Genomic DNA, 27,060 nt, shown 5'->3' on the forward strand with positions numbered 1-27,060 from the left:
ACTCTGCTCCACAGGCTCTGCTCCTCTGGCTCTGCTCCTCTGCTCCTCAGGCTCTGCTCCTCTGACTCTGCTCCTCTAACTCTGCTCCTCTGGCTCTGCTCCTCTAGCTCCACAGGCTCTGCTCCTCTGGCTCTGCTCCTCTGTTCCTCAGGCTCTGCTCCTCAGGCTCTGCTCCTCTGACTCTGCTCCACAGGCTCTGCTCCTCTGGCTCTGCTCCTCTGCTCCTCAGGCTCTGCTCCTCTGACTCTGCTCCTCTGGCTCTGCTCCTCTGGCTCTGCTCCTCTGGCTCTGCTCCTCTGGCTCTGCTCCTCTGATTCTGCTCCTCTGACTCTGCTCCTCTGACTCTGCTCCACAGGCTCTGCTCCTCTGACTCTGCTCCTCTGATTCTGCTCCTCTGACTCTCCTCCTCTGGCTCTGCTCCACAGGCTCTGCTCCTCTGGCTCTGCTCCTCTGCTCCTCTGGCTCTGCTCCTCTGGCTCTGCTCCTCTGGCTCTGCTCCTCTGGCTCTGCTCCTCTGATTCTGCTCCTCTGACTCTGCTCCTCTGGCTCTGCTCCACAGGCTCTGCTCCTCTGGCTCTGCTCCTCTGGCTCTGCTCCTCTGGCTCTGCTCCTCTGCTCCTCTAACTCTGCTCCTATCTGCTCCTCTTTCTCACTTCATTAAACCAAATTTAACACACAAATTGAAAAAAAACAACTTTTTATTGTATTTATTTGCAAATATTAAAACATCTTTACAGTTTCCAGTGTGTCAGACCCCTGCTGTTCGCTGAGGAGCAAACATTATAAATACCACACATACGGCAACAACATTTGGACAAAAAACACAAAGTGATTCTCACAAAAACACGAACGTGCTCAGATCGTAGTGACAGTAAATACATAACAGTGGTTTAGAATAAAGGGAGAAGTGAGTGAGAGCAGGAGAACATTTCAGGGCTGTGCGTCAAAGTAAACAATGACATTTTGGCACACAATTATTGCAAAATAGTTTACATTTTCACAATAATTTTGAGAGAATTATTTAAAGCAAATCACTTTGTTTCAGACATCACCTTCTATTGGTGGTTTTCAGATTCTAGAATGGCCTCCCAGATGGAGCAAGAGTCACTTTAGCCTGTTGATTACATGAATATCCAAAAGGTCAATTCCCAGATGTTTAACCTGATCATTTCAATTAGTGATTAGAGCCATGAACTCTATATTACAACAAAAAACAGCAGCATAACAATATTCAATTTAGCTTTAGAAATACTTTTCCAAATAACTTACACACATTTTTTTAAATCAAAATTGGAAATGATTAGATTTGGTGACAAAGTTGAAAATTTTCATATTTATAAAAAAAAAAACACACCCTGAAACGTTTTGTTTTTATACAAGTTGCCTCAAATTTTGAATATTGTTTTAGCCATTATGTCACTTTTTCACTTTGATTCTGAGTCCTTGATATTTTCAGCTTCAAAAATAAAAATAAACAACGTTCATCAGTGTTCATGATAAGGTAACATTTATAAAAACACATCATTTCATTGGCTGTGTCCTTAGCTTCCCTCATCGAAGCTCTGCACAAACCAAACAAACTTCAGCTTCTAAACAGTGGAACTACATTACTCATTTGCCCAGTGACCAGTGGGTTGCAGGTTCAAATCCTGCCCTAGCAAGTATGGAATTCCACCCACTTTGGTCACAGAAATGTAGCTAATCAGTGAATCACCAGGCTGTCCAGTGTTTTCAGTTTTAAACCACAAAAGCAGTTTATCTTTTGAATAAATATGTTAGTAAGAAAAGGGAGGGTTGTGAAAAGCACTGACCTCTAAAGGTGCATTATGTAAATTTTCAACTGCTTTCCTCCAGGGTTTCCCTTATCAGACTATTCTCTATTATCTCTCTCTTGTTCTAATGTTGTTTCCTCATCGTAAACAGACCTGGAGTTGTGTTTTGTTTCATTCACACATGTTTAACACACAAACTCTGCAGATTTAGATTGAGTTGTTCTCTCAAACAGAAGACACTCTGTTCCACCTTGTGATGTCATCATGTGGTAATACAGGGAGTACTGCACTGTTTTTAAACACCATACACCTTCACTACAATTATTTGGATAATTTCAGTTCTGGAATTGTCAGTCTCTTCTGAACTAAAAGGAAAAGGACCTGTTCACTTGAAAACTACCACTTCAGGACATCACAAGGTGGAACGTCGCATTTTGAGCTTTGGAGATGTAGACAAATAATAAAGTGTGACTCAAACATGTGTGAATGAAACAAAACACAACTCCAGGTCTGTTGAGGAGGTAACAGCATTATCACATGGCTTAAACCTCACAAGAGTCAGTTTTGTGTGATATAGGAGCTTTCATTTTTTATATTTTTGCTTTGCCTAGACTAATCCACAATACGGCATTAGATGTATCTATCTTGCATTTATTCTTATCCATTTATGCATTTATTTAACAATCAGTGTTTTGACTGTTCAACATGCACTCTCGGAGTGGGATCTCCTTTGCATAGATCTGACTTGTGGCATGGCCTGATGGTCACCAGTTTGCTTTCATGGAGATGGATTGGTTTAATGCCATATTGTGGAACATTCCAGGTAAAGCGATAACATCTCCATGGAGACAAGGAGGTGGTGTACCCTCCCCTATAAAAGTTGCATAATGCTCTTTTAACAAAAACTCAAGTCCTGTGCACTTCCTCCAACAGATATATTCTGCAAACTGTGCTTTTCAGCTTTAACCCTGTTCAGATGTGTCCCCCTCATCATGATCACAGCTGTATTTAGATCCCTGCATGTTTGAGTCCTGTCTTGCCCTGCATTTGAGGCTTGAGTGCTCACAAAAGTTCACCTACCCTCTGTCTCCGCCCCAACTCTGTAGTGGGATTGTTTATTATTTACATAGTCACACAAAAATAAAAACTTGATAATGAAAATCTCTGAAATGATCTGTTTTAGATCAATATTGTGGTTTATAATCAACAAAATAATTATGCTCCTTGTGCTAAGTTTCCCAGTAATGAAACTACTGCACATCACATCAGGGTTGTGAAGTTGTAGGGCATTGTTTTGTATCCTGTTTTTGTTTATGGAGAATTGTTGTGAGAGAGTATGGGTGATGCAGGCTTGTGGGCGGAGCCGGCTCGTATTGCTAACTGTAAGGAGGCTTTGAATATGGCCTGATAGATATTGCTAGATTACTCACACATGCATGGATGACATCTAAAACCTCTTCAGGCATGTTTTTGATGAGGGAACAGTGTTAGAACATGATAGAAAGTTTAAAAAAAGCTGATTTAGCATAATGCCTCTTCTTTAAAGGAGCGTAAAGCTTTGGTTGTTTCTACTGTATAAAACATTCAGACCCTTCTGTGTCTAGTTTAAATCAGCCCAAAAAGCTGAGCTTTGAAAAACTATCAAATCTTCATACATGTGCCATAAACACACTTAGGGCAAGCTGGCATTACCGTCTCTGAATTGCAGGGGGCGCTCTACAGAGGGAAACCAAAAGTTCAGAAATAATACAGTGATTTGTGAGTTTTTAGGACAAGCAAAATCAAATTTTAATGAATAATTTATACATTTACCAAAATAGCGAAGTCCCTTTCTCTGATCAGAGATAAAAGTTTATATTTAAGGCACAAGCTTAAAGTCCATTTTGTTAATTCCACAGTCGCACCACAAAAATTAAAGCTTACAAGAGTTTAAATCACTTGAAGTATACAATATACATAATAAGGCCAAGCGCCCAAACAAGTCACAACAAACATGGCAATGCTGACAGAAAAACTTCAGCCTTTTTGTATGTTTTCAGAAATAGTCTGTCTTGATGCTAAGAGGTAAGAGCTTTGTGCTTTTTTGGAGGGACAGGCATCTGGCGTCGAAACTGGATAACTTGGATTCAAGTTAGATTTTTTAGCATATTCTGATGTTTTGATGCCTTGACCAATCAGATTCAAGTATGAGTCATAAACGTATCTCATGTAAAACCAAAGATTCAGTGAAATATTTTAACGATGGTTTATACACAGAGCTGATCAGGCCTGAGCTTTCAGACCTTTAAAACTCATTTTATTCAGAAAGTTTATGTGAATGGGACATTTAATTGTGGACACTGCTGAGCACTATACCAAATCAACTAAACTGATACAAAACTGTTTATAACATTTAAACTCTTATAGCTTTTCAGTTTTTGCAGCACAAGTCCCTCACGCATGACGTCACCCCTCCTGGACGGTGACCTGTGTCCGAAAGTCCACCCTAGCCCCTAACCCCTCATTCACTCCACAGCCCTGACTCTATAGTGACTCATTCACAGAGATTCACTCTCAGATCATTACATTCAGGTCATGTGACTCTGGTGTCAGGGTGAAAAAAAATCTTAAGTCTAACCTGATAAAACTTGATTTTTGTCATAAATAATGATCAGATTGGACTGACCTAAGTCTTTATGGACTAATAATAATCATACACATTTATGTCAAACTGGATCTCATATAAACAGACTGGTTAATTCAGCTTTTTGTCTGAGATGTGAAAAGTATTGCTCTTTTAATGGGGCACTACTTTGGACAATACTTTTCAAGGTACAGTTTTTCATTCCATTCAGACAGTACTAAAAATGTTGTGACCCCTAAACAGTGCCCTCTGTAGGGAATAGTATGGACATTCGGACACAGGCGTTGTCTGTGTACTGACATCATATGTGTCACCCCACCACTCCCTCACAGGTGTGTGTCCTCCTCGTCTGGCCCCTCTTCCTTCAGCAGGTTGTCCATGGGAACAATCCAGCTGTCATTAAACTCGCCGTTCAGGTTCAGCGCCATCTTCTTCTCTGGCTCCGCCCCCTGTGCCTCCATCACCTCCAGAGTGGGGTTGTCATGGTAACCGTTCTCCACCGCCTGCAGCTCATCTGTCAGGGGCCGCTGAGGGGGAAGGCAGAGGGGAGGGGGTAAATAGTCTACTTTTCAGTCCTGCTTTAGTTCAGATTTAGTCCTGGTCTAGACCCAGTCTGTACTTGGTTTTCACTGTAGGGTTTGTGGTAGGTTAGTCCCGGTTTAGTCCTGGCATAGACCTGGATTAGTCCTGGTCTAGACCTGGTTTTACCTGGTTTTCACTGAAGCTCTTGTGGTGGTTTAGTCCCAGTTTAGCCCTAGTTTAGAACTGGTGTAGTCCCAGTCTAGACCTGGTTTTACCTGGTTTTCACTGTAGCTCTTGCGGTGGTGGGAGGCGCACACAGCCAGGATGAGGATCATGAGCAGCAGAGCGCCGCATGAGGCCAGAATGGTAATCAGAGTCTGGCTATTTGTTGGCTTCTGCAACAAAGCAAACAAATATATAAATAAACAAACAACAAAACACATAAACTTTTTCTGAATCTCAACTCTCTTTCAGAGCAGTGGGACAGAGAGAGAGATACAGAGTAGGAGACAGTGAGTGTGAGACAGAGAGAGAGGCAGAGAGAGGGACACACAAAGACAGTGAAAAAGAGAGAGGGAGTGAGAGAGAGAGACAGACAAAAAAAGAGAGAGACACACAGAGAGACAGAGAGGGAGAGAGAGAAAGTACTGACCTTTGAGATGTCGTCAAACGCCTGCCTGGTGATCGAAGGCTTCACTGGACGAAACAGAACAAATATTGGAGATTTGTGTCTTTGAAATAAAATTTTGTCCAAACTTCAGTTTCAAGAGAACACAAATGATGTTGATCCTAAAGTTTCTGAAGTAGCAATAAATCTAATCTAATTCAGACTCTGGTTTGCAGGGGTGGAAGATAATTTATTGTTTATTACTCATGTCTGCATTTGTGTTTGTTGTTTTTGTGTGTGGGCAGCACGGTGGCTGAGTGGCAACACTCATGTCTCACAGCAAGAAGGTTTGGTTCGATCCCTGGGTCGCCAGGCCTTTCTGTGTGGAGTTTTGCATGTTTCTCCCCGTGTCTGGATGGGTTTCCTCCGGGTACTCCGGTTTCCCCCATCAACCAAAACATGAACGCCCTTCGAGACAACTGTTGTTGTGATTTTGGGCGTTACAAAAATAAAATGAATTGAATTGAATTTTAAAACACGTGTGCTTGTAATGTCTACACTGAACCAGGCCTGGATGGATGAGGGACTTCACCGTCCCTTTGGTCTATAGAATGTTATGAACTCATCTGAAACACAGCAGTAAAACAACATGTTCAGTACCTTTGCCCGACATCCATGCGGCATCGATCTGCATCCTCCCGCTGTCATTGCGGTACGTCAGGGTGCAATTTCCATCCTCATAACTTGACATCAGCTGTCTGCATACAGTAACCAAATCCTTCTGCTCCCCAGGCTGAGAAGAACAAGACCAGACAAGAGCAGTCAAGAACATGGGTCAGACAGGAGCAGAGCCACAGGAGCAGAGTTAGAGGAGCAGAGCCAGGGGAGCAGAGTTAGAGGAGCAGAGGAGCAGAGCCAGAGGAGCAGAGCCAGAGGAGCAGAGCCAGAGGAGCAGAGCCAGAGGAGCAGAGCCAGAGGAGCAGAGCCAGAGGAGCAGAGCCAGAGGAGCAGACAGGAGCATTCTTCTTGCTTCCTATTGGCTATCTCTTTTTTGTGGATGTAACTCACAAAGGAGGGATCGAGGAAAGAGAATGAGGAGGTGAGTGAACAGATACTGGACTCAACCATTGTTTCTTCAGCTCAAACAGGAAGTGAAGGTCAGTCCTGCAGTGACTACTTCCTGTGTGTGAATTATGTGGGATATTTCTGTAGTAGTATTATGGGATGGCACAGCTGTGAGTGGAGACAGTAAGCACTTTAACTCACAAAATTAATCTGTGTCATTTTGACTTTAGTTTCACCGATAAGTATCATCGATTAAGAAGATAAAACTGGAGAAGGAAGTGCGTACGTCACAGTGGGTGTGTACCTGACCTGTAATTTGCGTGGTACTGTCACCTGCTTGTTTCCATGTATAAAGATTTGTTTAATGCGGTACTGTGGAATATTCCTGTCAAAGCAATTGATACTTTGTAGTAACATCCTGCTGGAGGTGTTCTACAGGCATCTCTATGGCTACATTTTCAACAATTACCACGGTAACACAATGCACAGATTAGCAAACGTTTAGCAACGTTAGCAAAAGTTTTTAAATTATCTCAAGAAAAATTGTTTAATGGAATTAAAGAGCACATTTTCAGGAGCCTGTGATCAATACGAGGTTTCACGATTCTGTTTAGGAGTTTGATTTTCAATGAAAAGGTGAGAATGACTAACTGAAAAACTGTTGGCTAATGCTAGCTACCTTGTGACTGTTATGTTATTTAAGCGGGACTTGTTTAACAGCACAAATCAGCTCACCTGTTGTAGTTCAGCTAAGTCAGTTCTTTCTGGTCAGACTGTGTTAAAACAAAGCTAAGATTGAAGTCTAACTTGAATATCAGAGCTTTAGACAGAGCAGTGCCTACAGTTAGCCTCACACCCCCAGGGAATGTTGATGAGATCAACTGCAAAGCATCGATAACCTCTCCACAGAAACAAGCAAGTGACACCAAATCCCCAGGAAAAGTTGCTTAGTGCAGTTTTAATGAAGTATTTTACAGCATAATTACACTGGGCCCACCATTTTAAAGTCTCTGTAGCTGATTTTTACCATATTAAAAACATGAAAAACAGAGCTAGTTCATTTTAAACAGTTTGCAATGGTGTAAAGTTATTCCTCGTTTGCCTTATGTATTCTGAGCATCCTAAGTATTCACCACAATGAGTTTATAAGCACTTTTCACAGCTCTCAGAGATCAGAGCAGAGGTTTGCTGTGACGGTAAAGCTAACAACAACTAGCCTGCTAGTTCCTGATTACCAGACAATGAAATGCTTTTAGATGCAGACAGCACACAGCTGACTTATTTTAACCTGAAGAGCTGCTTACACAATATATCAGTACTGGGGCAGGACACATTTTGCTCAAATACATAGACCAAAATCAGGTTAAATCAGGCCTTTAAAGGGGAAACTAATCAAAAATAGACTCATATTCTGAATTCGAGTCAAGAATATTTTTTTTGCAGTAAGCAGAGCTGAGGAGGGCTGGGAACACAGGAAGTGGCTCAAACACAGGAAGCTCCTCCCCTTTAAAGAACGCACACCCTGTACTTCCGGGTTCTGTTTCCGTGGCGATGGAGGCCAGGATCCTAGGAACCAGCAGGATCTGTCTCCAGATCTGAACCAGTCCATTGAAACATAGCTATAGGATCCAGACTGAAGATGCATTTAAGTCTATGTACTGATGGCATAGTCTCAGATGTTATGCAGGGGCATGTAGATCTCAGTTAAACAGCAGTTCAAATTCGTCTCCATAAAGGTATCATTACTTACACCTGGAATCTTTTTATAGCTCAGAAATAAATTGAAAAGCATCTCCACAGATCTGACCTGTAACCTGGCCTGGTGGCACTACTTGCTTGTCTCCATGGAGATAGATTGGTAATGTAAAACCATACTGTAGCAGTTTTTTCCCATGTACTTGAGCAAAAATGTGTCTTACCCTAGTGAGGAATAACTTTAGACCACAGCAAATCCTTTAAAATAATAATAATAATTATATATATATATATATATATATATATATATATATATATATATATATATATATATATATATATATATATATATATATATATATATATATATATATATATATATATATATATATAAACTAACTTGTATATTTAATATCCTCTTCCTGACATCTTCCTCCTCCTGCCCACATTAAAGGGCCTATAAATAGTTGTGTATTTGGGTGGAGCGAGTTTAAGGTGGGGCTGTTTTTAAGGTGGAACTGTGAGGAAGGAACAGGACAATAGGAGCAGAGTCACAGGAAGAGGGAAAGCACAATAATAGATTTACAATAAGAAAGTCCTACCTGAAGACCACTGTTCAGCGAGAACTGTAAGATAAGCACACAGTGTAAATGCATATGAATATATAATATATAATATATGTATATTTAACCCACAGCAACATAGCCAACGCTTAAAGGGCCCAGTTACACCATTCTCTGATCTATGTCATAATGTTGTTTTGTGTGCTGTTTCATTTACATGTTAAGCACACAAATATTTGGGCTGCATTTTTTTTCCCAAACCAAAAACACTGTGTTCCTCTCAGTGATGTTGTTAAGTGATAATACAGGTAATGGAAAGGTAAAATATAAAAATGAAAACATAAATTCAAGAATTAAGATTATTCTAATGTACTGAAGAGTAAAGTTAAGGCTAAAAATAGCTGTTAACATGAAAACTACCACTAAATGAAAACTGAGCATTTTGAGCTTTGGAGAGAGATGTAGACAGACTAATAATAAAGGGCTACTCAAACATGCGTGAATGAAACAAAACCCAGATATGTTTTTGAGGCGGTAACAACATTATAACATGCATTAAAACTCACAAGTCAAGTTTGTGTGATATAGGACCTTTTACATTTTTATTTTCTCTTGAAGCCTCTCATAAGTCAATCAGTGCCAGATATCAATTTATTGTTAAGATTTCTGGTAATTTTATATGATTTAAAATTTTAAATATGCATACAGTATATTTTTACTTCTATGGGGTATTAAAGAAGGGGGTATGTTACTTCTATGGGGTATTTTGCTTCTATGGCGTATTAAAGAGGGGGTACTTTACTTCTGTGGGGTATTAACTGTGATGCATGACATATTAAGATCACCATGTTATTGTTTTTCACCTTTTATTGTTTTAAAAATGCGATATTCTCCCAAAACAACATATTAACCTGCTTTATAAGTTTCACTTATAAAGTATTTTTGATGCTCTAAGTCCTTCCTCCCTTTGCTTTCTGTAACTCCCTCTTCAGGGCACTATCACAACACAATCAGTGTGCTTTCCACTAATGAAGCTACTGCACGTCACATCAGGTTTGTCAAGTTGCTGTGTACAGCTTTGTATCAGGTTTTTGTATATTTATGGAGAATTGTCATGTGGGAGCATGGGTGATGTAGGCTTGTGGTTGGAGGATTTTACAAGATCGTAGTGCTAACCATACGATGGGTTCAAATAGGGCCTGGCAGATATCGCTAGATTACTCAAACATGTACAGATGACATCTATAACCTCTTCAGGTATGTTTTTGCTGAGGGAACAACACTAAAATATGGTAGAAAGATTTAAAAAGAGTTTGCAGAATACCTCAATTTAATACAGTTTTGAAAAATAATCTTACAGAGAATATTTTCTGCGCTGCTTCTGTAGAGGGTATGGTCTCTGTGGTGAAGGTGAAGGAGGTGGTCTGGATTCTGGTCTGAACTCTGAACTTGGTGGTAATCAGACTCGGAACTTGTGTCACTGCTGCGGGAGCTTTAGAGGAGGTCTGAGGAGGGGAGGTCCCAGGAGGCAGTGTGGACCCCTGGTCCTGGTCTGGACTGGGTTTATGGGTCACTGTGGGTGTTCCTGCAGCTGAAACATGTACAAGAAAATCACATTTACACTAAACCTGTTCATAATATAATCCAAGAAAACTGCATAGTTTTGATGTAAAGTGAAATATAAATGATGCAAGAGCCCATTGTATTGATACTTTTCCGCTGATGTCATCAACATTCCCTGGGGTTGTGATGCTAACTGTAGGCACTGCTCTGTCTGAAGCTGTGTTATTTAAGTTAGACTTTATTCTAAGCTTTTAACACAATCTGACCATAAAGAACTGACTAAGCTAAATTACAACAGGTGTGCTGTTAAACAAGCCTCTCTCAAATAACATTACAGTCACAAGTTAGCTAGCATTATCCAACAGTTTTTCAGTTAGTTACTCTTACCTTTGTGTGCAAAATTAAACTCTTAAACAGGACCATGAACGCTCGTATTGATCACAGGCTCCTGGAAATGTGCTCTTTAAATTGGAGCCAGAGTTGATGGAGCATAAATGTGCTCATGATTACTTCCTATTGAGAATGCAACAGTTTAAGTTATGCCCACCATTCAAATCATGTCTTACCTCCTTTGTCGTCCTTTCCTGCCTGTTTTGTAGAAGCAGCCACAGGGAGGTTGGTAACTGAGGGAGTAACCCTGGTTGCCTGATTCTCTGTAGTCATGGGTGTTTTGGTATCGGGTGTCTGAGTTTGGCCTTTGGGTGCTGTGGTCTGGACCTCGGTCAGTCTGGGGGTGGTACCTGGGATGAGTGAAGTAATTGAGTCCAGCGTAGTGGCCCTGACCTTTGAAGGAGTGCTGAGAGAGAGAGGGGTCATCAGTATGACAGTATTTGTCCTCTAGGAGCAGTTTAAACACACTGAGTAGTAAAATACAACAATAATAGAAAAGCTCAAACAAGTCTCAGTGCAGCTCAACAGGTAGAGTCATCAGATCTGTGTCAGAGCATAGAGTAACAGCCCTCAGGACAAAAGAGTCCCTCCTCTCTGTTCTCTGTGTCCTGCAGTATCACACCAGCCTCCAGGGGTGAACTCCACAAGCTGCACTTCTTTGGTCAAAAATCCCCAAATATTACTTAAAAAGTTTAAAGTTTATAAAGTTTAAAAACTGCACTATGTGCCAGCCATTCAGCCACTAGAGCAGCCAACAACTGCCATGGAAACCACAGAATTTGTGTGCTTTAAGAAGACATATTGAGATTCTTTTAAGGTATTTATTAGACTTCACAATTAATTGTTATCAAATCAAAATCACAAATTTGTGCAAAGATCAGATCACAAAGGCTGCAGTTTTTCCAGATAATAGTCAGAATGTCATCTGCAAACAACAAAGTGTCCCATGTTTTATAAAAAAAATCTTATAAGGGACCTCTGTAAATATGTTTTAAAATGAAGAATATGTTTACAGAGGTCTCATGTTCTTGTATTAGTTTATCAGTTCAGATTTCAGTCTCTCAAATGTCAATGCTCCTAGAGTTGTTGACCAATTTCTACTTTTCGCAAATGTAATGGAGCTGAATAGCGCCTGCCCCTGGTTCTGAAAGTAAATTTCTCATTTATTTTTCACAGATTTTCAGAAAAAGAAACAACCTCAAAACAGTCCTGAGCTTTCACAGTATGTGTGTGTATATATATATATATATATATATATATATATATATATATATATATATATATATATATATATATATATATATATATATATATATATATATATATATATATATATATATATATATATACATACTGTGAAAGCTCAGGACTAATCAGCTATGTGATAACTAATGACCACTTTTATTTTAAATCTGTTTCTAAAACTTTATAAACCACTGAATTTTTATGGTTAGCACGTAGCTGGTTAGCCTTCACGGTGTCTTTGAATTCTTAATATATGAATTTTTCAAAAAGTTTATGGGAAAAATGAATGGAAAATGTACTTCCTAAATCGTAGTGAACTGCTTGTCAGCAAAATCCCAATTCTATTTGTTTTGGGGTTTTTTTTCAAAATTGTGCAGCCCCAGTATTTATTATTTATTATTGATCTGTAATGTTCATGGGTCAGAATTTTACATTTTCTTACATTGTAAACTGCAATCACAGAAACAGGTCCAGCAGCTTTCTGTTTAAAACATCAGAGCTGATAGACTCCTGCTCTACACAGGGACATTTCACTGTGGTATTTTTATGATACTAAAATTTCAAACTCAATTTTGATACTAAGGAATACCTGGATGCTCAATAATAAAACATATATCTGTGTAATCCTTCAGTGGTCCAGGCAGGTTCCTTCGTGATACATAAGCGTATACTAGTCTATGTGGTCTTATACTTGTTCTGATATATCTCAAGATCATTCTAAATGTATTCAGGACAGGTGCATTTTTGTCCTGTGAATGGGACTTTTTTAATATTGATACCTGCGAACAATGAGGATCTAGTTTCAAAACTAGTTTTAGAATCAATTTGTATATGATTTTTGATACTTCTGACAACACTACTCACCTCTGATCAGCGCTCTTGGGTGTCGTTGATGCTGGCTGCTGCTGTAGCTTTGACACAGTGGTGATGCTTGGCGGCTGTACTGCGCCCTCACTAGCAGATGGAGTAGAGGGCTTTTGTGTTGTGGGAGTGGGCGTTGTCAGTATGGTGATACCAGACACCTTGGTAGGTTCCTTCATGTTAGCCGCGGTGCTAGGGGGCACACTTATATTCTCTTTCAAAGTGGCACGAGCAGCGCTGGTTGGGTGCTGGGTAATTACCATGGTGACAGGTGAAAGAACTATGGTGGCAGGTTTGGTAGATGTGATGAGCTCAGTGGTGACATTGGTAGTGGTGGATATGTTCTGAGCATGGACGTAATGGACTAGAAAACCTGTGGAGAAATGGCAAAATTATTTTATCTATATCTATGAAATTTGGTTTAACTTTGGAGATTTATTGATCTGGTTTATGGTTAAATGCTCTGCACTTGATTTTCCATGTATTTGAACAAAATGTGTATTGCTCCAGTACAGATATATTGTATAAGCAGCCCTTGGGGAGAGGGGGGGTTTAAAGGTCCCACATGTTTTTAAGATGATAAAAATCGGGACAGGGACTTTAACCTGAATTATTTTACACATATTGTAATAATGGTGAGATTTGGAATTCATATTCACACCCTCCCCATAGAGACATGGGGAGGGCATCTGACACACAGGGAGGGCATCTGACACATATAGTTGCAACCATTCAAACTGAAATGAATACTGCTGCCCTTTCACAGATTCCCAGTGACAAACACATCCAGGACACTTAGGGACATTTTTAGCCCAGAATTGCGGCTTGTTCCTGGGCTTTCCCTCACAGGAAGAGCTTGACAAAGACATGGAAGAACCGCGCCCTGCTGCAGCCCTCCTCCTCCTCTGCTCCTCAAGCAAAACCACACTGACATCCCTCTGTATTTTTTATTGATACTTTGCAGTGATATCATGCTAAGGGTGTTCTACATGTACATCTATGGCAGAATGGTCAGCAGTCACCATGGAGACACATTAAGAAAAAAGCTGGAAAATTGTCTGAAAATTGAATAAAAAATCCATAAGTGATTTAAACAGCACATATTCAGAAACCTGTGATCAATATGAGCTCGGTTTTCAACAAAAGGATGAGAGTGACTAGCTTCTTACAGTAATGCTATTTGAGAGGGACTTGTTTAACCCCAAAAATCTCATTTTGCCCTTAAGAGCTGCTTTTACAGGGTATCAGAGCAGGTCCTCAGTCTGAAGAGCTATGACAGGAATCCACATGTCCAGATAGCGCAGAGATAAAAGAGGTGAGAGAGACAGTCCACAGACACTGCTCTGTGTTTAAAAACTACTACAGGCCCATCTGAGCCTGTGTGTAAAGAGCCTTAACCTGCAGATAGAGACACATACAAGTGTGTCTCATTCTCAGAATATGGACAGACCTCATGTGAAAGCTCAGAACCGGAGCTGTGGAGACTGTACTCACAGTGATTTGTGATTGGCTGCAGGTGCTGGGGTGTAAATCAACTGGATTTCAGCATTGAATCTGGCAACCCAAATGAGAAAGTCATGTGAGGCTCATTCTGATTTCTGATTGAATAATGGACCTGCTATCTGGGGACAGTTTGCTGAGGTTTATTTCATATACAGTTTCTTTAATGAGCCTCAATAATTTGCCTTAGCTTTTGTAGTGGTCACAGACTCTTGGGTGGGCTTTGGGGTCCCGGATCAAACTGGGGAGGGAAAACAGTGAATAAAAGAGTAAATGAAAAAGGGAGGGCTCAGAGACAGAGAGGGAGAGAGAGAGAGGGAGGAGGAGGAGTAGGGCGGGAGGTGTGAAAGCTGCAAAACTAATGACCATACTCACGTTTCTATGGCCTTGGAAACCAGACTGGAATTTGACAAGAGAGAGGGAGGCTGAGAGAGAGGAGAGGAGAGAGGGAGGAGAGGAGAGAGGGAGGAGAGGAGAGAGAGGAGAGGAGAGAGAGGGAGGGGGCAAAAAGAAAGGATAAGAGAGAGGAAAAGGAGGAGAAGGAGAGAGAGAGGAGGGAGAGGAGGTGAGGTAAATGAGAGAGAGGGAGGGCAAGAGAAACAAAAGATGTACAAACAAATGGCTCTGTGATAGACTGAAGACCAAGAGGAGAAAAGGAAAAAATAGTGTTAAAGCATTCACTGGGACTTTATTTAGAAAGAACAAAAGTGAAGAGAGAGAGAGAGGTGGGAGAGAGAGAGAGAGAGAGGGAGGAGGGAAGAGAAAGAGAAGGGAGGAGAGAGGAGAGAGGGAGGAGAAAAGAGACTGAAGGATGAGCCGCATGTGTTATATCAAATCAAGCTGTCAATCATCCAACGTCCAACCAAAACCTCTCACCTGTGAAAAGAGCTGTAAGTTTTCAAACTTCATAAACGTAACCTGTGACACCAGATTTGAGGTAAACATGACCTCTCTGTGACCCCAGATACAAGGTAAACAGGATCAGATCAACTGTAACTTTTACTGACAACAATTGCATTGCTTATCTATTCTTAATCATAAAAACTTTGGACATAATGAATAAGCTGTTTATGTAATAATTTGGTGTTTTGGTTCAAGACCATTATCAAATCAGAAAGTAGAATGAGCCTCACATGACACTCTAATTTGGGTTGCCAGGTTAAATGCTAAAATCCTGTTGGTTTAAACCTAAGAGGACTCTCTCTGATCTGAATGGTCACTACCTAAACCCCAGCACCTACAGCCAATCATGAATCAGTGCTAGTGCAGTCTACGCAGCTCCGTGAGTGAATTCTGGAGGTTCTGAGCTTTCACATGAGGCCTGTCCATATACTGAAAGTGAGACACACTTGGATGTGTCTCTATCTGCAGGTTAAGGCTCTGGACGTACAGGCTCAGATATGCTCAGTAAACTCACAAAATCATCACATTTATTCAAAACACAAAAAAACACCTTGAGTTAAAATAGATCGAAAAATTCTTCCAGAATTAGTTTTAAACAGACAGAGCAGTCTGATCTGTGCAGTGTCTGTGTGGGAGTGAAGGAGAGAGAGGGAGGATAGGGAGGACAGGGGGAGAGTGAGAGAGGGAAAGAAAGGGGGAGAGAGAAAGGGAGAGACAGGGCCCAAAGCGAGGGAGAAAGGCGAGAGAGAGAACGAAAGAGAGGGCAGAGAGCAGGAGATAGGGAGAGGGGGAATAAGGGATAAGAGAGGAGAGAGAATGAGAGAGAAAGATAGAGAGTGAGAGGCGAGAGAGGGAGAGAGAAGGGAGTAAACAGGGGAAAATTTGAGGAGAGATAGAGCAGAGAGAGAAGGGTGCAGGTGTGAAGGAGAGCGAGAGAGAGAGCGAGGGGGGAAGGGAAAAATGAAGGAGGAGAAGGGGGGGGGGTGAAAGGGCAGATGAAGGGAGGGAGAGAGAGGTACCAGCTACAGCCTGGTCCAATAACATCTCCACATTTATTACATAGACATGAGACCAAGACTTGGTTTAGTCCTGGTTTAGTCCTGGTTTAGTCCTGGTTTAGTCCTGGTTTAGTCCTGGTTTAGTCCTGGTTTAGTCCTGGTTTAGTCCTGGTTTAGGATGAGAGGCTTTATCTGGACCTGGTGAAAAGTGGAGACCAATGACATACCACACATGCCAATATAGACCAGGTTTAAACCGGGTTTAGACCAGATTTAGACTGGATTTAGACTGGGTTTAGATTGGGTTTATACCAATATTTTTCAAGACATTGCTGAGCAATAAAAACACCTCTAACTGAATGAGTGCAGGTTTAATGATGGGCCTCTCTACAAAAGTTCCACAGTGAACCTTTAAACATAGAGCTAATAGTGTTGTCATGGTACTAAACTGTCAAACTTGAATTCAATACTAAGGAATAGACTTCATACTCAATACTGATTCCAATACCAAGATGATGACAAAAACTACTCTTTCATTAGATACTAGAATGTGATTTTCAACATTAAATGGTAGAACTTTGTTTCCTCTTCCCATGTGGCCTTATATCTGTATAATCCCTCAGTCGTCTGGGTAGGTTCCATAGAGGTCCATGGGTGTATACTAGTCTGTGTGTCTTACATTTGTTCTGATACAGTTTAAGATAATTGTAAAGCTATTCGGAAAAGGTTCATTTCTGTCTTTTTAATTGGACCATTTTAGTATTGATACTTGCCAAAAGTATCATATCGTTTTTAATGAACTGTCTATGGCAGGGGTGGGCAAACTTTTTGACACACAGGCCACAGTGGGTTCTAAAATGTCACACAGGGGCGGGGCCAGGATATATATATGTATATATTACATTAGAGATTTGGCCTGTAACTTGTAGCAATGCATTGTTTTACAAATGAATTAATTAAATTAATAATGAATTTATTAGATTTCAGTAAAATAAACACAGCAGAAAAACTCACATTCCGTTTTATCAAGTGCCAAAAGATCAACAATTTGTTGAAAAGGTAAATTGAACAAGGTTTACCCTTCACTAGTTTAAGATAATTTAGTCACATTTGTCAGGTTAGATTAATAATCCCAAAGGCCTGTATGTGGCCCCTAGGCCGTAGTTTGCCCATGTCTGGTCAATGGTGATGTATGACTTAGTTAAATGTAATTTTTCTGTTTGAGCTTTGAGAGATTCTAAATTTAACTGGGTCCCATTGTTTTAAAGTGAAGGTTTTTACCAGACGCCATCAGCGTCTGCTATAAACAAAGAGGGGTGGACATCCACACACTGACAGCAGAACGAGGCTACAGCAACGACATAAACTGGACCAAACCTGTACTAAAACTGGACTAAACCAGGACTAAATCCAGGCTAAACTTTAACCTGGACCAAAACCAGACCAAGTACAAACCCTGAGAGTTGGGAAAGAAATGAATCATGGATAGATTATCTAGGTTCTGTGAATGTGTCCTCTGCATTTGACCATTCCTTCAATGTTTTTGGGTTAAACCTTCATTTGACCCTAACCCTTCAGTGTCTCTGGGTTAAACCTGTCAGGGGCAGTGGGACCCATCTCCTGATCTTGAGACATTCTTGATCAGGACTACATTAGCTGGAGGATTTGATCTATTGTGCATGCTTTGGGTTGACTCAGACACAGGGATAACATGCAAACCCCACACAAAAAGACCCAGGAGATGAATCCAGAACCTTCTACTCCCCAGACTCGCTCTCAATTTTGAGTTGACCCTGTATATCTCATCATATACTAAGGGCCTTAAACTTGAGCTGGTCTGCTGCTCTGGTGTTGTTAGATTCAACATAATGTTTTATGTTAACTCTCAAAGTTCAAAATCACCAGACGAATGAAGAACAAGACTCTAAAATCCTCCCTCCACTCTGTGGCACCTCTGAAAACACTGTGAACTCTTGCAGGTCTCCCCTCACAAGAGCATCCTCTGGAGCGGCTAACCAAGAAAACTGGACTTACTGTGTATGGCCAAATGTAAACAGATAATATTAGTTCTTACAAATCTTCTCTGAACACACCTAAATCTTACTCTAGCATTATCCCCCAAAATGGGAACAGAATCTTCACATTGTCCCCTTATTATAATAATCATAATAATAAAAATAATAATAATGTTGATAATAATGATTATGGTGACAGCAATGTTTGTTTGTTTGTTTGTTTGTTTGTTTACAAGTCATTTCCACGTTTTTTACACAACAAACTCTATGGTGATAAAATGTAAGTGCTCCTCATCGCCTCAGCATCTGTGTGGACGGCTGCTTGGTCCCCGTTTCACCAAAGGTCTTGGTGTCATATTGGATGGTAGTCTCATTTCCATCCCACATCTACAACACCACCAGCCTTTTTCCATGTTCCATCTTCACAATATTTCTTGCCTCTGTCCTTCCCTCACCCAGCACTCCTTTGAAGTCTTGGTCAATGCCCTGGTTACATCCCACTACTGCAATTCACTACTCACTGGTCTACCTCAGAAACCTCACCGCCACCTTCAGCACATCCAGAAACATCTAAACCATCTTCAGCACATCCAGAAACATCTAAACCATCTTCAGCACAGTCAGAAATCTCTAAACTGCCTCCATCACGTCCAGAAACATCTAAACCATCTTCAGCACATCCAGAAACATCTAAACCATCTTCAGCACATCCAGAAACATCTAAACCATCTTCAGCACAGTCAGAAAGCCCTAAATTGCCTCCATCACATCCAGAAATATCTAAACCATCTTCAGCGTGGCCAGAAATCTCTAAACCGCCTTCACCATGACCAGAAACATCTAAACCACATGTGTCAAACTCAAGGCCCGCGGGCCAAATGTGGCCCTCCACATCATTTTATGTGGCCCTCGACTGGGTAAATTAAAAAGCTGTGATGGTATTAAAATGTCATTTTATCAGGAGATGCTCAGTTACACAGCCATATTTTTACATCTAGGAAAATGCATATACAACATTTGTAACTTGAATAAGTAATATACACAGAAATAGTTAATTAACAAGTTTAAAATGTAGTTAGATTTATTTTACATCTGGCCCTTTGAGAGCAGCCATTTTCATGATGTGGCCCTCGGTGAAAATGTGTTTGACACCCCTGATCTAAATCATCTTCAGCACGGCCACAAACATCTAAACTATCTTCAGCACATCCAGAAATCTCTAAACCGTCTTCAGCATGGCCAGAAATATCCAAACTGCTTTCAGCACATCCAGAACTCTACTGCATTAGGTCCATCACCCCTGTCTTCATCTAGCTCCATTGGCTCCAGGTCCAGCAACATATCCAGTTCAAACTCTTTCTAATGACAAGGAATGCAATGATCCAGATTTTTTAAGTTCTGATACAGATTCCGATACTAAAGCTTTAAGTATCTGCCGATACCTGATATCAAGTGAAAGGTGCATCCCTAACAATGACCTAGAAAGCACTCCAAAACATGGCCCCTCCATACTCTTTCTGCACTCCTCACCTGCTCCTCTTCATCTGCTCCTCCTCATCTGCTCTTCCTCTGCTCCTCCTCTGTTCCTCCTCCTCCTCTGCTCCTCATCTGCTCCTCATCCTCTGCTCCTCCTCCTCACCACAACCAAGAGCCACATACTGTCGGCCCCTCATATGCATAGCTGTACATCACACTAGTGAGCAGCGGATTTTTTTTTTTTTTTTCATTTGTACCGACATGACTGCACAACAATGCAAAACTGGAGAAGGAAGTGCGTACATCACACTGGGCGTGTACCGGTGCAGGTGAAAACAGAGGTAAACTGGTATAGTGACATCTTGAAAATAAGTGATTAAAGATTACTCAAACATGAGTCACTCCAAATACAACTTCAGAGGGTCAATGAGAAGACAACTAGACTATGGTTAAAACTCTGAAAAGTCCAGTTTGCTATGTAGGTCCAATTTAAGCCTCCTTCATACCAATTATAACATATATTTCTTACTCTGTATCACACATATTCGTGTGTTCTCTTGGAGGTTCTGCTTTGGCTTTAGTACAGATTGTTCAAACAGAGAGGACTTCCAAGACCCTCTGCCTCTCACCACACCCAGTCCGAGTGCCTCCGTCCTGGGAACAGCACGCAACAACACCCTGCCTAGCCTTCATTGTTCCACACACTCTATACATACAGAAGTGGGAACTACTCAGGTACATTTGTTCAGTTAAATTTACTTGAATAACTTTTTAAAGATCTGTTCTAGCAGCCTACTTTTACTCCTACTTGAGAAATACATTTATTGACTTAACAGTACTCTTACTTGAGTAGTATATTGTACAGTGTAACAGTACTCTTACTTGAGTAAAAGATGTGGTTCCTCTTCTCACTGTGAGTAAATCTATAAGTGACGTGAGCTTTATGTTGACAATATGAAATACATAATTTAAACATTTGTGTTTCTTGCAGCTCCTTCAGATATGATTTAGTTAGTCCTTTTTTTTTTGTGTCTCTTTGAAAATACCCCTTATTTCATTTTTGTTTGTCACATTCACCAAAATCATTTTTTGGCTATTCTACCACCTCTGAGTAGTAGCAATAGTAGTAATAGTAGTAGTAGTAGTAGTAGCAGTAGTAGCAGTAGTACGAGTAGTAATTTTTTTTTTCATTTGTACCGACATGACTACACAATGCTGACAAATCCTACATGTATTATCAATTAAGAAAATAAAACTGGAGAAGTACATGTACATCACAGTGGGCGTGTACCAGTGAAGGTGAAAACGGGGGTAGATTGGCAAAACGGCATCTTGAAAATAAGTGATTAAAGATTAGTCAAACATGAATCACTCTAAATACAACTTCAGAGGGTCAGTGAGAAAAACCACCAGAACATGGTTAAAGCTGAAAAGTCCAGTTTGCAGAGTAGCTCTGATTTAAAACATGGTCACAATTTTCTTTAAGATTTTTGTTAACCCTTTGATGTGAATTCACTTTATTCCTACGGGAGCCCAGAGGGGATACTAGAGGAAACGCCAAAAGTCACACAGGAAATGGCTGACCAATAGGAAGTCTTGTCTGGAGCAGATAATGATGACATCACTTCCTCTTTCTCAGATTGCAGTGACATAAGTTTAGGGTTGTGTTTGTTTAAAAAGCAGGGAGTACATTCTGGACACATGAATGGTAATGACATTTAAGTTTAACAGGAAAGATTTCAGAAGGGCTGAAAGATGAAGAGACCATGACACACTCTGAGGGCATCTGAGAGTGCTTTTGCCTTTACACATTCAAATGATGCAGAATCCACATAATATGCTGCACTGTAACAATTATAATGAAAAAACTCACTATTATGATGATTTTTTTTGTGCTCAAATCTCTCACACTTGTCGCCTCTCTGCTTCTGTGCCGATTCTGGGAGTCCAGTTAAAAGAGCCCACTATTTAAAGCCCCCATATTACACTATATTCTCTAGTCTATGTTCTAATGCTGTTTCCTCATCATAAACATACCTGGAGTTATGCTTTGTTTCATTGACACATGTTTAACATACAAACACTTAGGTTGAGTTCTTCTCTCAAGCTGAAAACATTCTGTTTCATCTTGTAATGTCATGTGGTAACACAAGTCGTGCTCCACTGTGCACTCCACACACCTTCACTAGAATCATTTGGATGATTTCAGCCCTGGAATTGCCAATCTCTACTGAACAAAAGGTAAAAGGAACTGTTAACTTGAAAACTACTCCTTTATGACATCACACAGTGGAATAGAGCTTTGGAGATGTAGACAGACTAATAATAAGGGTTACTCAAACATTTGTGAATAAAACAAAACACAACTCCAAGTATTTTTTTTGATGCGATAACAGCAATATACCCCTGAGTCCACTTCTGTATAAAGACATGGACTGAGGGAGTGACTGGAGCCTACAACGTTTGGCTCCAGTCAAATGAAACTCATTGAGGCCAGCAGTTATAGGGGCCAGTTTGAGACGATGGAGCCGAAAGCACTCTCATGATCACTTCCTGTCTGGAACATGGTGGCTAGCAGGTTAACTACGTCCATTTATATATACAATCTATGGTAATAACAGAGTCAGGTTTGTGTAATATAAGACCTTTAACACACTTCACGTCACTACTCCACCCAGAAGGAACAATAGAATGATTTTTTTTTTTCATATGTATCAAAATGACCACATTGCGCTGTTGAAGCCTACATGTATCACCGATTAAGAAAATAAGACTGGAGAAGGAAGTGCGCACATCACAGTGGGCGTGTACTGGTAGAGGTCTAAACGAGGGTAGATAGGCAAAATTCCGTCTTGAAAGTAAGTGATTAAAGATTACTCAAACATGAATCACTCCAAATAAAACTTCAGACGGTTAAAGTGAAGAAACGACTAGAACAAGGTTCAAAGCTCTGAAAAGTCTAGTTTGCAGAACAGCTGTGATTTAAAAGAATGTATCTAACTTTGGCTCACTCTCAACAATACAAACATGTGACTGCTGCTGGTTAGAGTGAAATGCCACTATCAGTTCTCTAGGAAGTCAATGGACCTGTTTGTGTTCAAATGTTTTAAACCAATACTGTTGTTAATGAACAAAGTGTAAAATAATGGTCCACTTTTTATAGTATATAGTTAAATAGGGGGTATTTTACTTCTTTGGGTTATTAAAGAGGAGGTATTTTACTTCTTTGGGTTATTAAAGAGGAGGTATTTTACTTCTTTGGGTTATTAAAGAGGAGGTATTTTACTTCTTTGGGTTATTAAAGAGGAGGTATTTTACTTCTTTGGGTTATTAAAGAGGAGATATTTTTATTTTTTTGGTTATTAAAGAGGAGGTATTTTACTTCTTTGGGTTATTAAAGAGGAGGTATTTTACTTCTTTGGGTTATTAAAGAGGAGATATTTTTTATTTTTTGGGTTATTAAAGAGGAGGTATTTTATGTCTTTGGATTATTAAAGAGGAGGTATTTTAATTTTTTGGGTTATTAAAGAGGAGGTATTTTACTTCTTTGGGTTATTAAAGAGGAGGTATTTTAATTTTTTGGGTTATTAAAGAGGAGGTATTTTACTTCTTTGGGTTATTAAAGAGGAGGTATTTTACTTCTTTGGGTTATTAAAGAGGAGGTATTTTACTTCTTTTGGTTATTAAAGAGGAGATATTTTTATTTTTTGGGTTATTAAAGAGGAGGTATTTTACTTCTTTGGGTTATTAAAGAGGAGATATTTTTATTTTTTGGGTTATTAAAGAGGAGGTATTTTATGTCTTTGGGTTATTAAAGAGGAGGTATTTTACTTCTTTGGGTTATTAAAGAGGAGGTATTTTAATTTTTTGGGTTATTAAAGAGGAGGTATTTTACTTCTTTGGGTTATTAAAGAGGAGGTATTTTACTTCTTTGGGTTATTAAAGAGGAGGTATTTTACTTCTTTGGGTTATTAAAGAGGAGGTATTTTACTTCTTTGGGTTATTAAAGAGGAGATATTTTTATTTTTTGGGTTATTAAAGAGGAGGTATTTTATGTCTTTGGGTTATTAAAGAGGAGGTATTTTACTTCTTTGGGTTATTAAAGAGGAGGTATTTTAATTTTTTGGGTTATTAAAGAGGAGGTATTTTACTTCTTTGGGTTATTAAAGAGGAGGTATTTTACTTCTGTGGGGTATTAAAGAGGGGATATTTTATTACTATTCCTTCCATCTTCTCTCTCCTCTCTACCTCCCTCACTCTTTTCCTCCCTCCTCTCTCTTCTCTCCCTCTCTGCTTTGTCTCTCTTCCCTCTCTCTCCTCCCTCCCTCTCTCACCCTGCCTCCCTCCCTCTCCCTCTCTCTGTCCCTCTCTCCTCTTTCCCTCTCCCCTCCCTCTCTCCTCATCACCCACACAAACATACAGGTCGCACATGAATCTGCTGACAGGTCCTGAAGTGTCCCTGTGTCTCCCTGTGTCCCATGTGCAAAAACAGAAGTGGCAGGTGTAACGACAGGAGCGACAGGTGCAAGATAAAACACAAACATGAGCCTAAATGAGCTGACAGGGGCATGAGGCATGGGGGATGCTGGGTAATTATGGAGATGTACTTTAAAAATATGGAGGACAAGGGAGGAGAGGAGAAACAGGCCAATCAGCATATTACACCAAAATGAATGTGGGCTACTGTTTTTAAAGCAGAGCTAAAAGAGATCTAAACCAGGCCTAAACCAGATCTAAACCAGGACTAAACAGGTCTAAAACAGGACTAAAATAGGTCTAAAAAAGGTCTAAAACAGGACTAAGACAGGTTTAAAACAGATCTAAAATAGGACTAAACTATGACTTAGGCCAGTCTAAAGCAGGACTAAATCAGGACAAGAACTGGTCTAAGTCAGAACTAAACCAGGTTTAAGTCAGACCTTAACCTAGACCAGAGGTGGGTAGAAGAGTATTGGGGATAATATTACTCAAGTAATACAAAGCAGTGCTCCAAGAAATTCAAAAAGTTAAAAAGTATTTGTGAAAAGTATTACTCACGTAAGAGTAACTTAAAGATTAACTGTAACTTCTGATTTATAATCTTGGTGAATGTGACAAACGATGAAATAAGTCACAAAATGTGGTATCATTTCATATTGTCAACATAAAGCTCAAGTCACTTGTAGATTTACTCACAGTAGGAAGAGGAACCACGACTTTTACTCAAGTAAGAGTACTGTTATCATCTACATGGTCAGATGTTTAGGAGGGCCCTGGTCTCTGAAGGGAGGTGCACATTGTGCCACTACTTTAAGAGGGAATATGGAAGGAATACGGAATAATTACTATCCCAACACTAGATCCGTTTCGATAAGAAATAATAACTACCCCAACGCAAGATCTGTTTCAAAGATAAATAATAAATATCCCAGAACTAGATCTGTTTCACTAACAAATAATAAACATCCCAATACTAGATCCATTTCAAAAAGTAATGGTAAATACCCCAACATTATATCTGTTTCAATAAGAAGTAACTGTAATATAACAGCAGCTGCTACATTCGATTTTTGCGAAAAAATAAAATAAAATAAAAATAAAATAAAAAAAATTGACCCAACATTGCTCTGCCAAAATGCCAAAAACAGTATTGAACCAGATGTAAACTAGGATCAGACTGTAGTAAAAACTGGGTCTGAGCTAGGACTAGCCCAGAATTAAACTAGGACTACACTAGAGCCAAACTAAAATAAACTAAAATAATACTAACCCAGAATGAACCAAGAGGTAGGCTGGGGGCCGGATTAGATTGTGTGGAGGACAAAAGAGGAGGCAGGTACTGCAGAGATGACATATGAATGCAGTTTTTGTCTTAGATTCAGAACAGCACATGTTATGAACGACAGAGTAATTAAAATATGATGTCGTTTGAAATTTGAAGTGAATTTACTTTAGACAGTTTTTTAATATTATTTGGAAATATATATTTTTTACACTTCAAAATTTACTTTTTTATTTTAAATTAAAAAAAAATTTCATTGTCATTTTTTCATTGCCATTTTTAGCCAATTCTTTGAAAAATTATACACACTAAGTTTTATATTTTATTTACATTTTTAATGTTTAATACTATATGATATATTTTTTTCATATTTTGAATTAATTTTAATGCCAGAATATTTTTGCAAAATGTATTTATTTGAAACTTCAAAATTTTGCTAAATCTGGTGCAGCCATCTTTTTAATGTATCTGCACACTGTCCTTCAAATAAATAAATAAATAAATTGTGTGTGTGTGTGTGTGTCATTCAAACTAACAAACAATTAAAACTACAAAATATATTTATACAAAATCAATTTCAAAAATAAAAATGTACATGGACTAAAACCAGAATAAGCCTGCAGATAGTACTAGTACACAGTATGTGAGTGTAGTAGTATTAATACACAGTATGTGAGTAGTAGTACTAGTGCACAATATATGGGTAGTAGTACTGTATGTGAGTAGTAGTACTAGAACACTGTACATGAGTACTAGTAGTACTACTGTGAGTATTTGCAGATGTCGGCTGCAACTGAAGAGCACAGTGAGAAACCAACAATAGTAATAATACAGTGTATGTTAGAAGGAGTAGTAGTTGTACACTGTATGTGAGTAGTAGTACTAGTACTGTATCCTTAAATACCAGTACCACTACATGTGTGAGTATTTGCAGATGTCGGCAGCAGTTGAAATTCACAGTGAGAAACTCACAGTGAGAAACCAGCAGATGTCACAGTGAAGTTTGTACTCACTCAGAACCATCCAGTGTACTGCAGTCTGCTTCCACATCTCCAGCTTTGATCTACACGTTTAAAAGTTTACTGTCACCACCACTGTCCTGGTGTTTGGAAAAGAAGTCAAAACGTCCTCCTGACCCTCAAAATGTCCTCTGGAGATTTCAAAAGAGTTTGTAAAATTTCAGTTTGAAAAGCCTGAGTTAGTTTGGGCTGAAGTGGAGGCAGACGACAGTTTTGGGTTGAATGTTTGGGACGTCTCCTCGGCTGCGTCTGGACGATGTGACCCCCTCCCCAACTTATACAGCCGTTATGTTAGGAGAGAGAGAGGGAGGGGAGTGGAGAAAGGAAGGGGGGTGAACAGAGGGACATAGAGGGAGAAAGAAGAAGGCTTGAGGGAGGGGGGGGGGACATAGAGGAGGAAGAGAGAGGAGGAGGGCAGAAGTAGGAGACATAGCAAAAGGGTGAGAGGAGAGAGGGAGAGAGCAGTCTATAGTCAGAGAGAG

General features: G+C 39.8%; 1 protein-coding gene across 1 annotated transcript; it reads right to left on the reverse strand.

Annotated features, from left to right (window-relative positions):
- Window positions 1–682: 682 nt before the first annotated feature.
- podxl (podocalyxin-like) lies at window positions 683–26,851 on the reverse strand. The gene is made up of 9 exons (XM_055225736.1): window positions 26,573–26,851; window positions 12,910–13,279; window positions 10,977–11,206; window positions 10,206–10,438; window positions 8,887–8,910; window positions 6,185–6,317; window positions 5,570–5,613; window positions 5,193–5,312; window positions 683–4,922 (listed from the first exon to the last, which is right to left on the reverse strand). The coding sequence occupies exons 1-9, from the start codon at window positions 26,607–26,609 to the stop codon at window positions 4,722–4,724; spliced, it is 1,392 nt and encodes a 463-aa protein (XP_055081711.1). The 5' UTR covers window positions 26,610–26,851; the 3' UTR covers window positions 683–4,721.
- Window positions 26,852–27,060: the final 209 nt, after the last annotated feature.

This window comes from Periophthalmus magnuspinnatus, chromosome 12 (genome assembly GCF_009829125.3).
Source record: "Periophthalmus magnuspinnatus isolate fPerMag1 chromosome 12, fPerMag1.2.pri, whole genome shotgun sequence".
Lineage (NCBI taxonomy): Eukaryota > Metazoa > Chordata > Actinopteri > Gobiiformes > Gobiidae > Periophthalmus > Periophthalmus magnuspinnatus.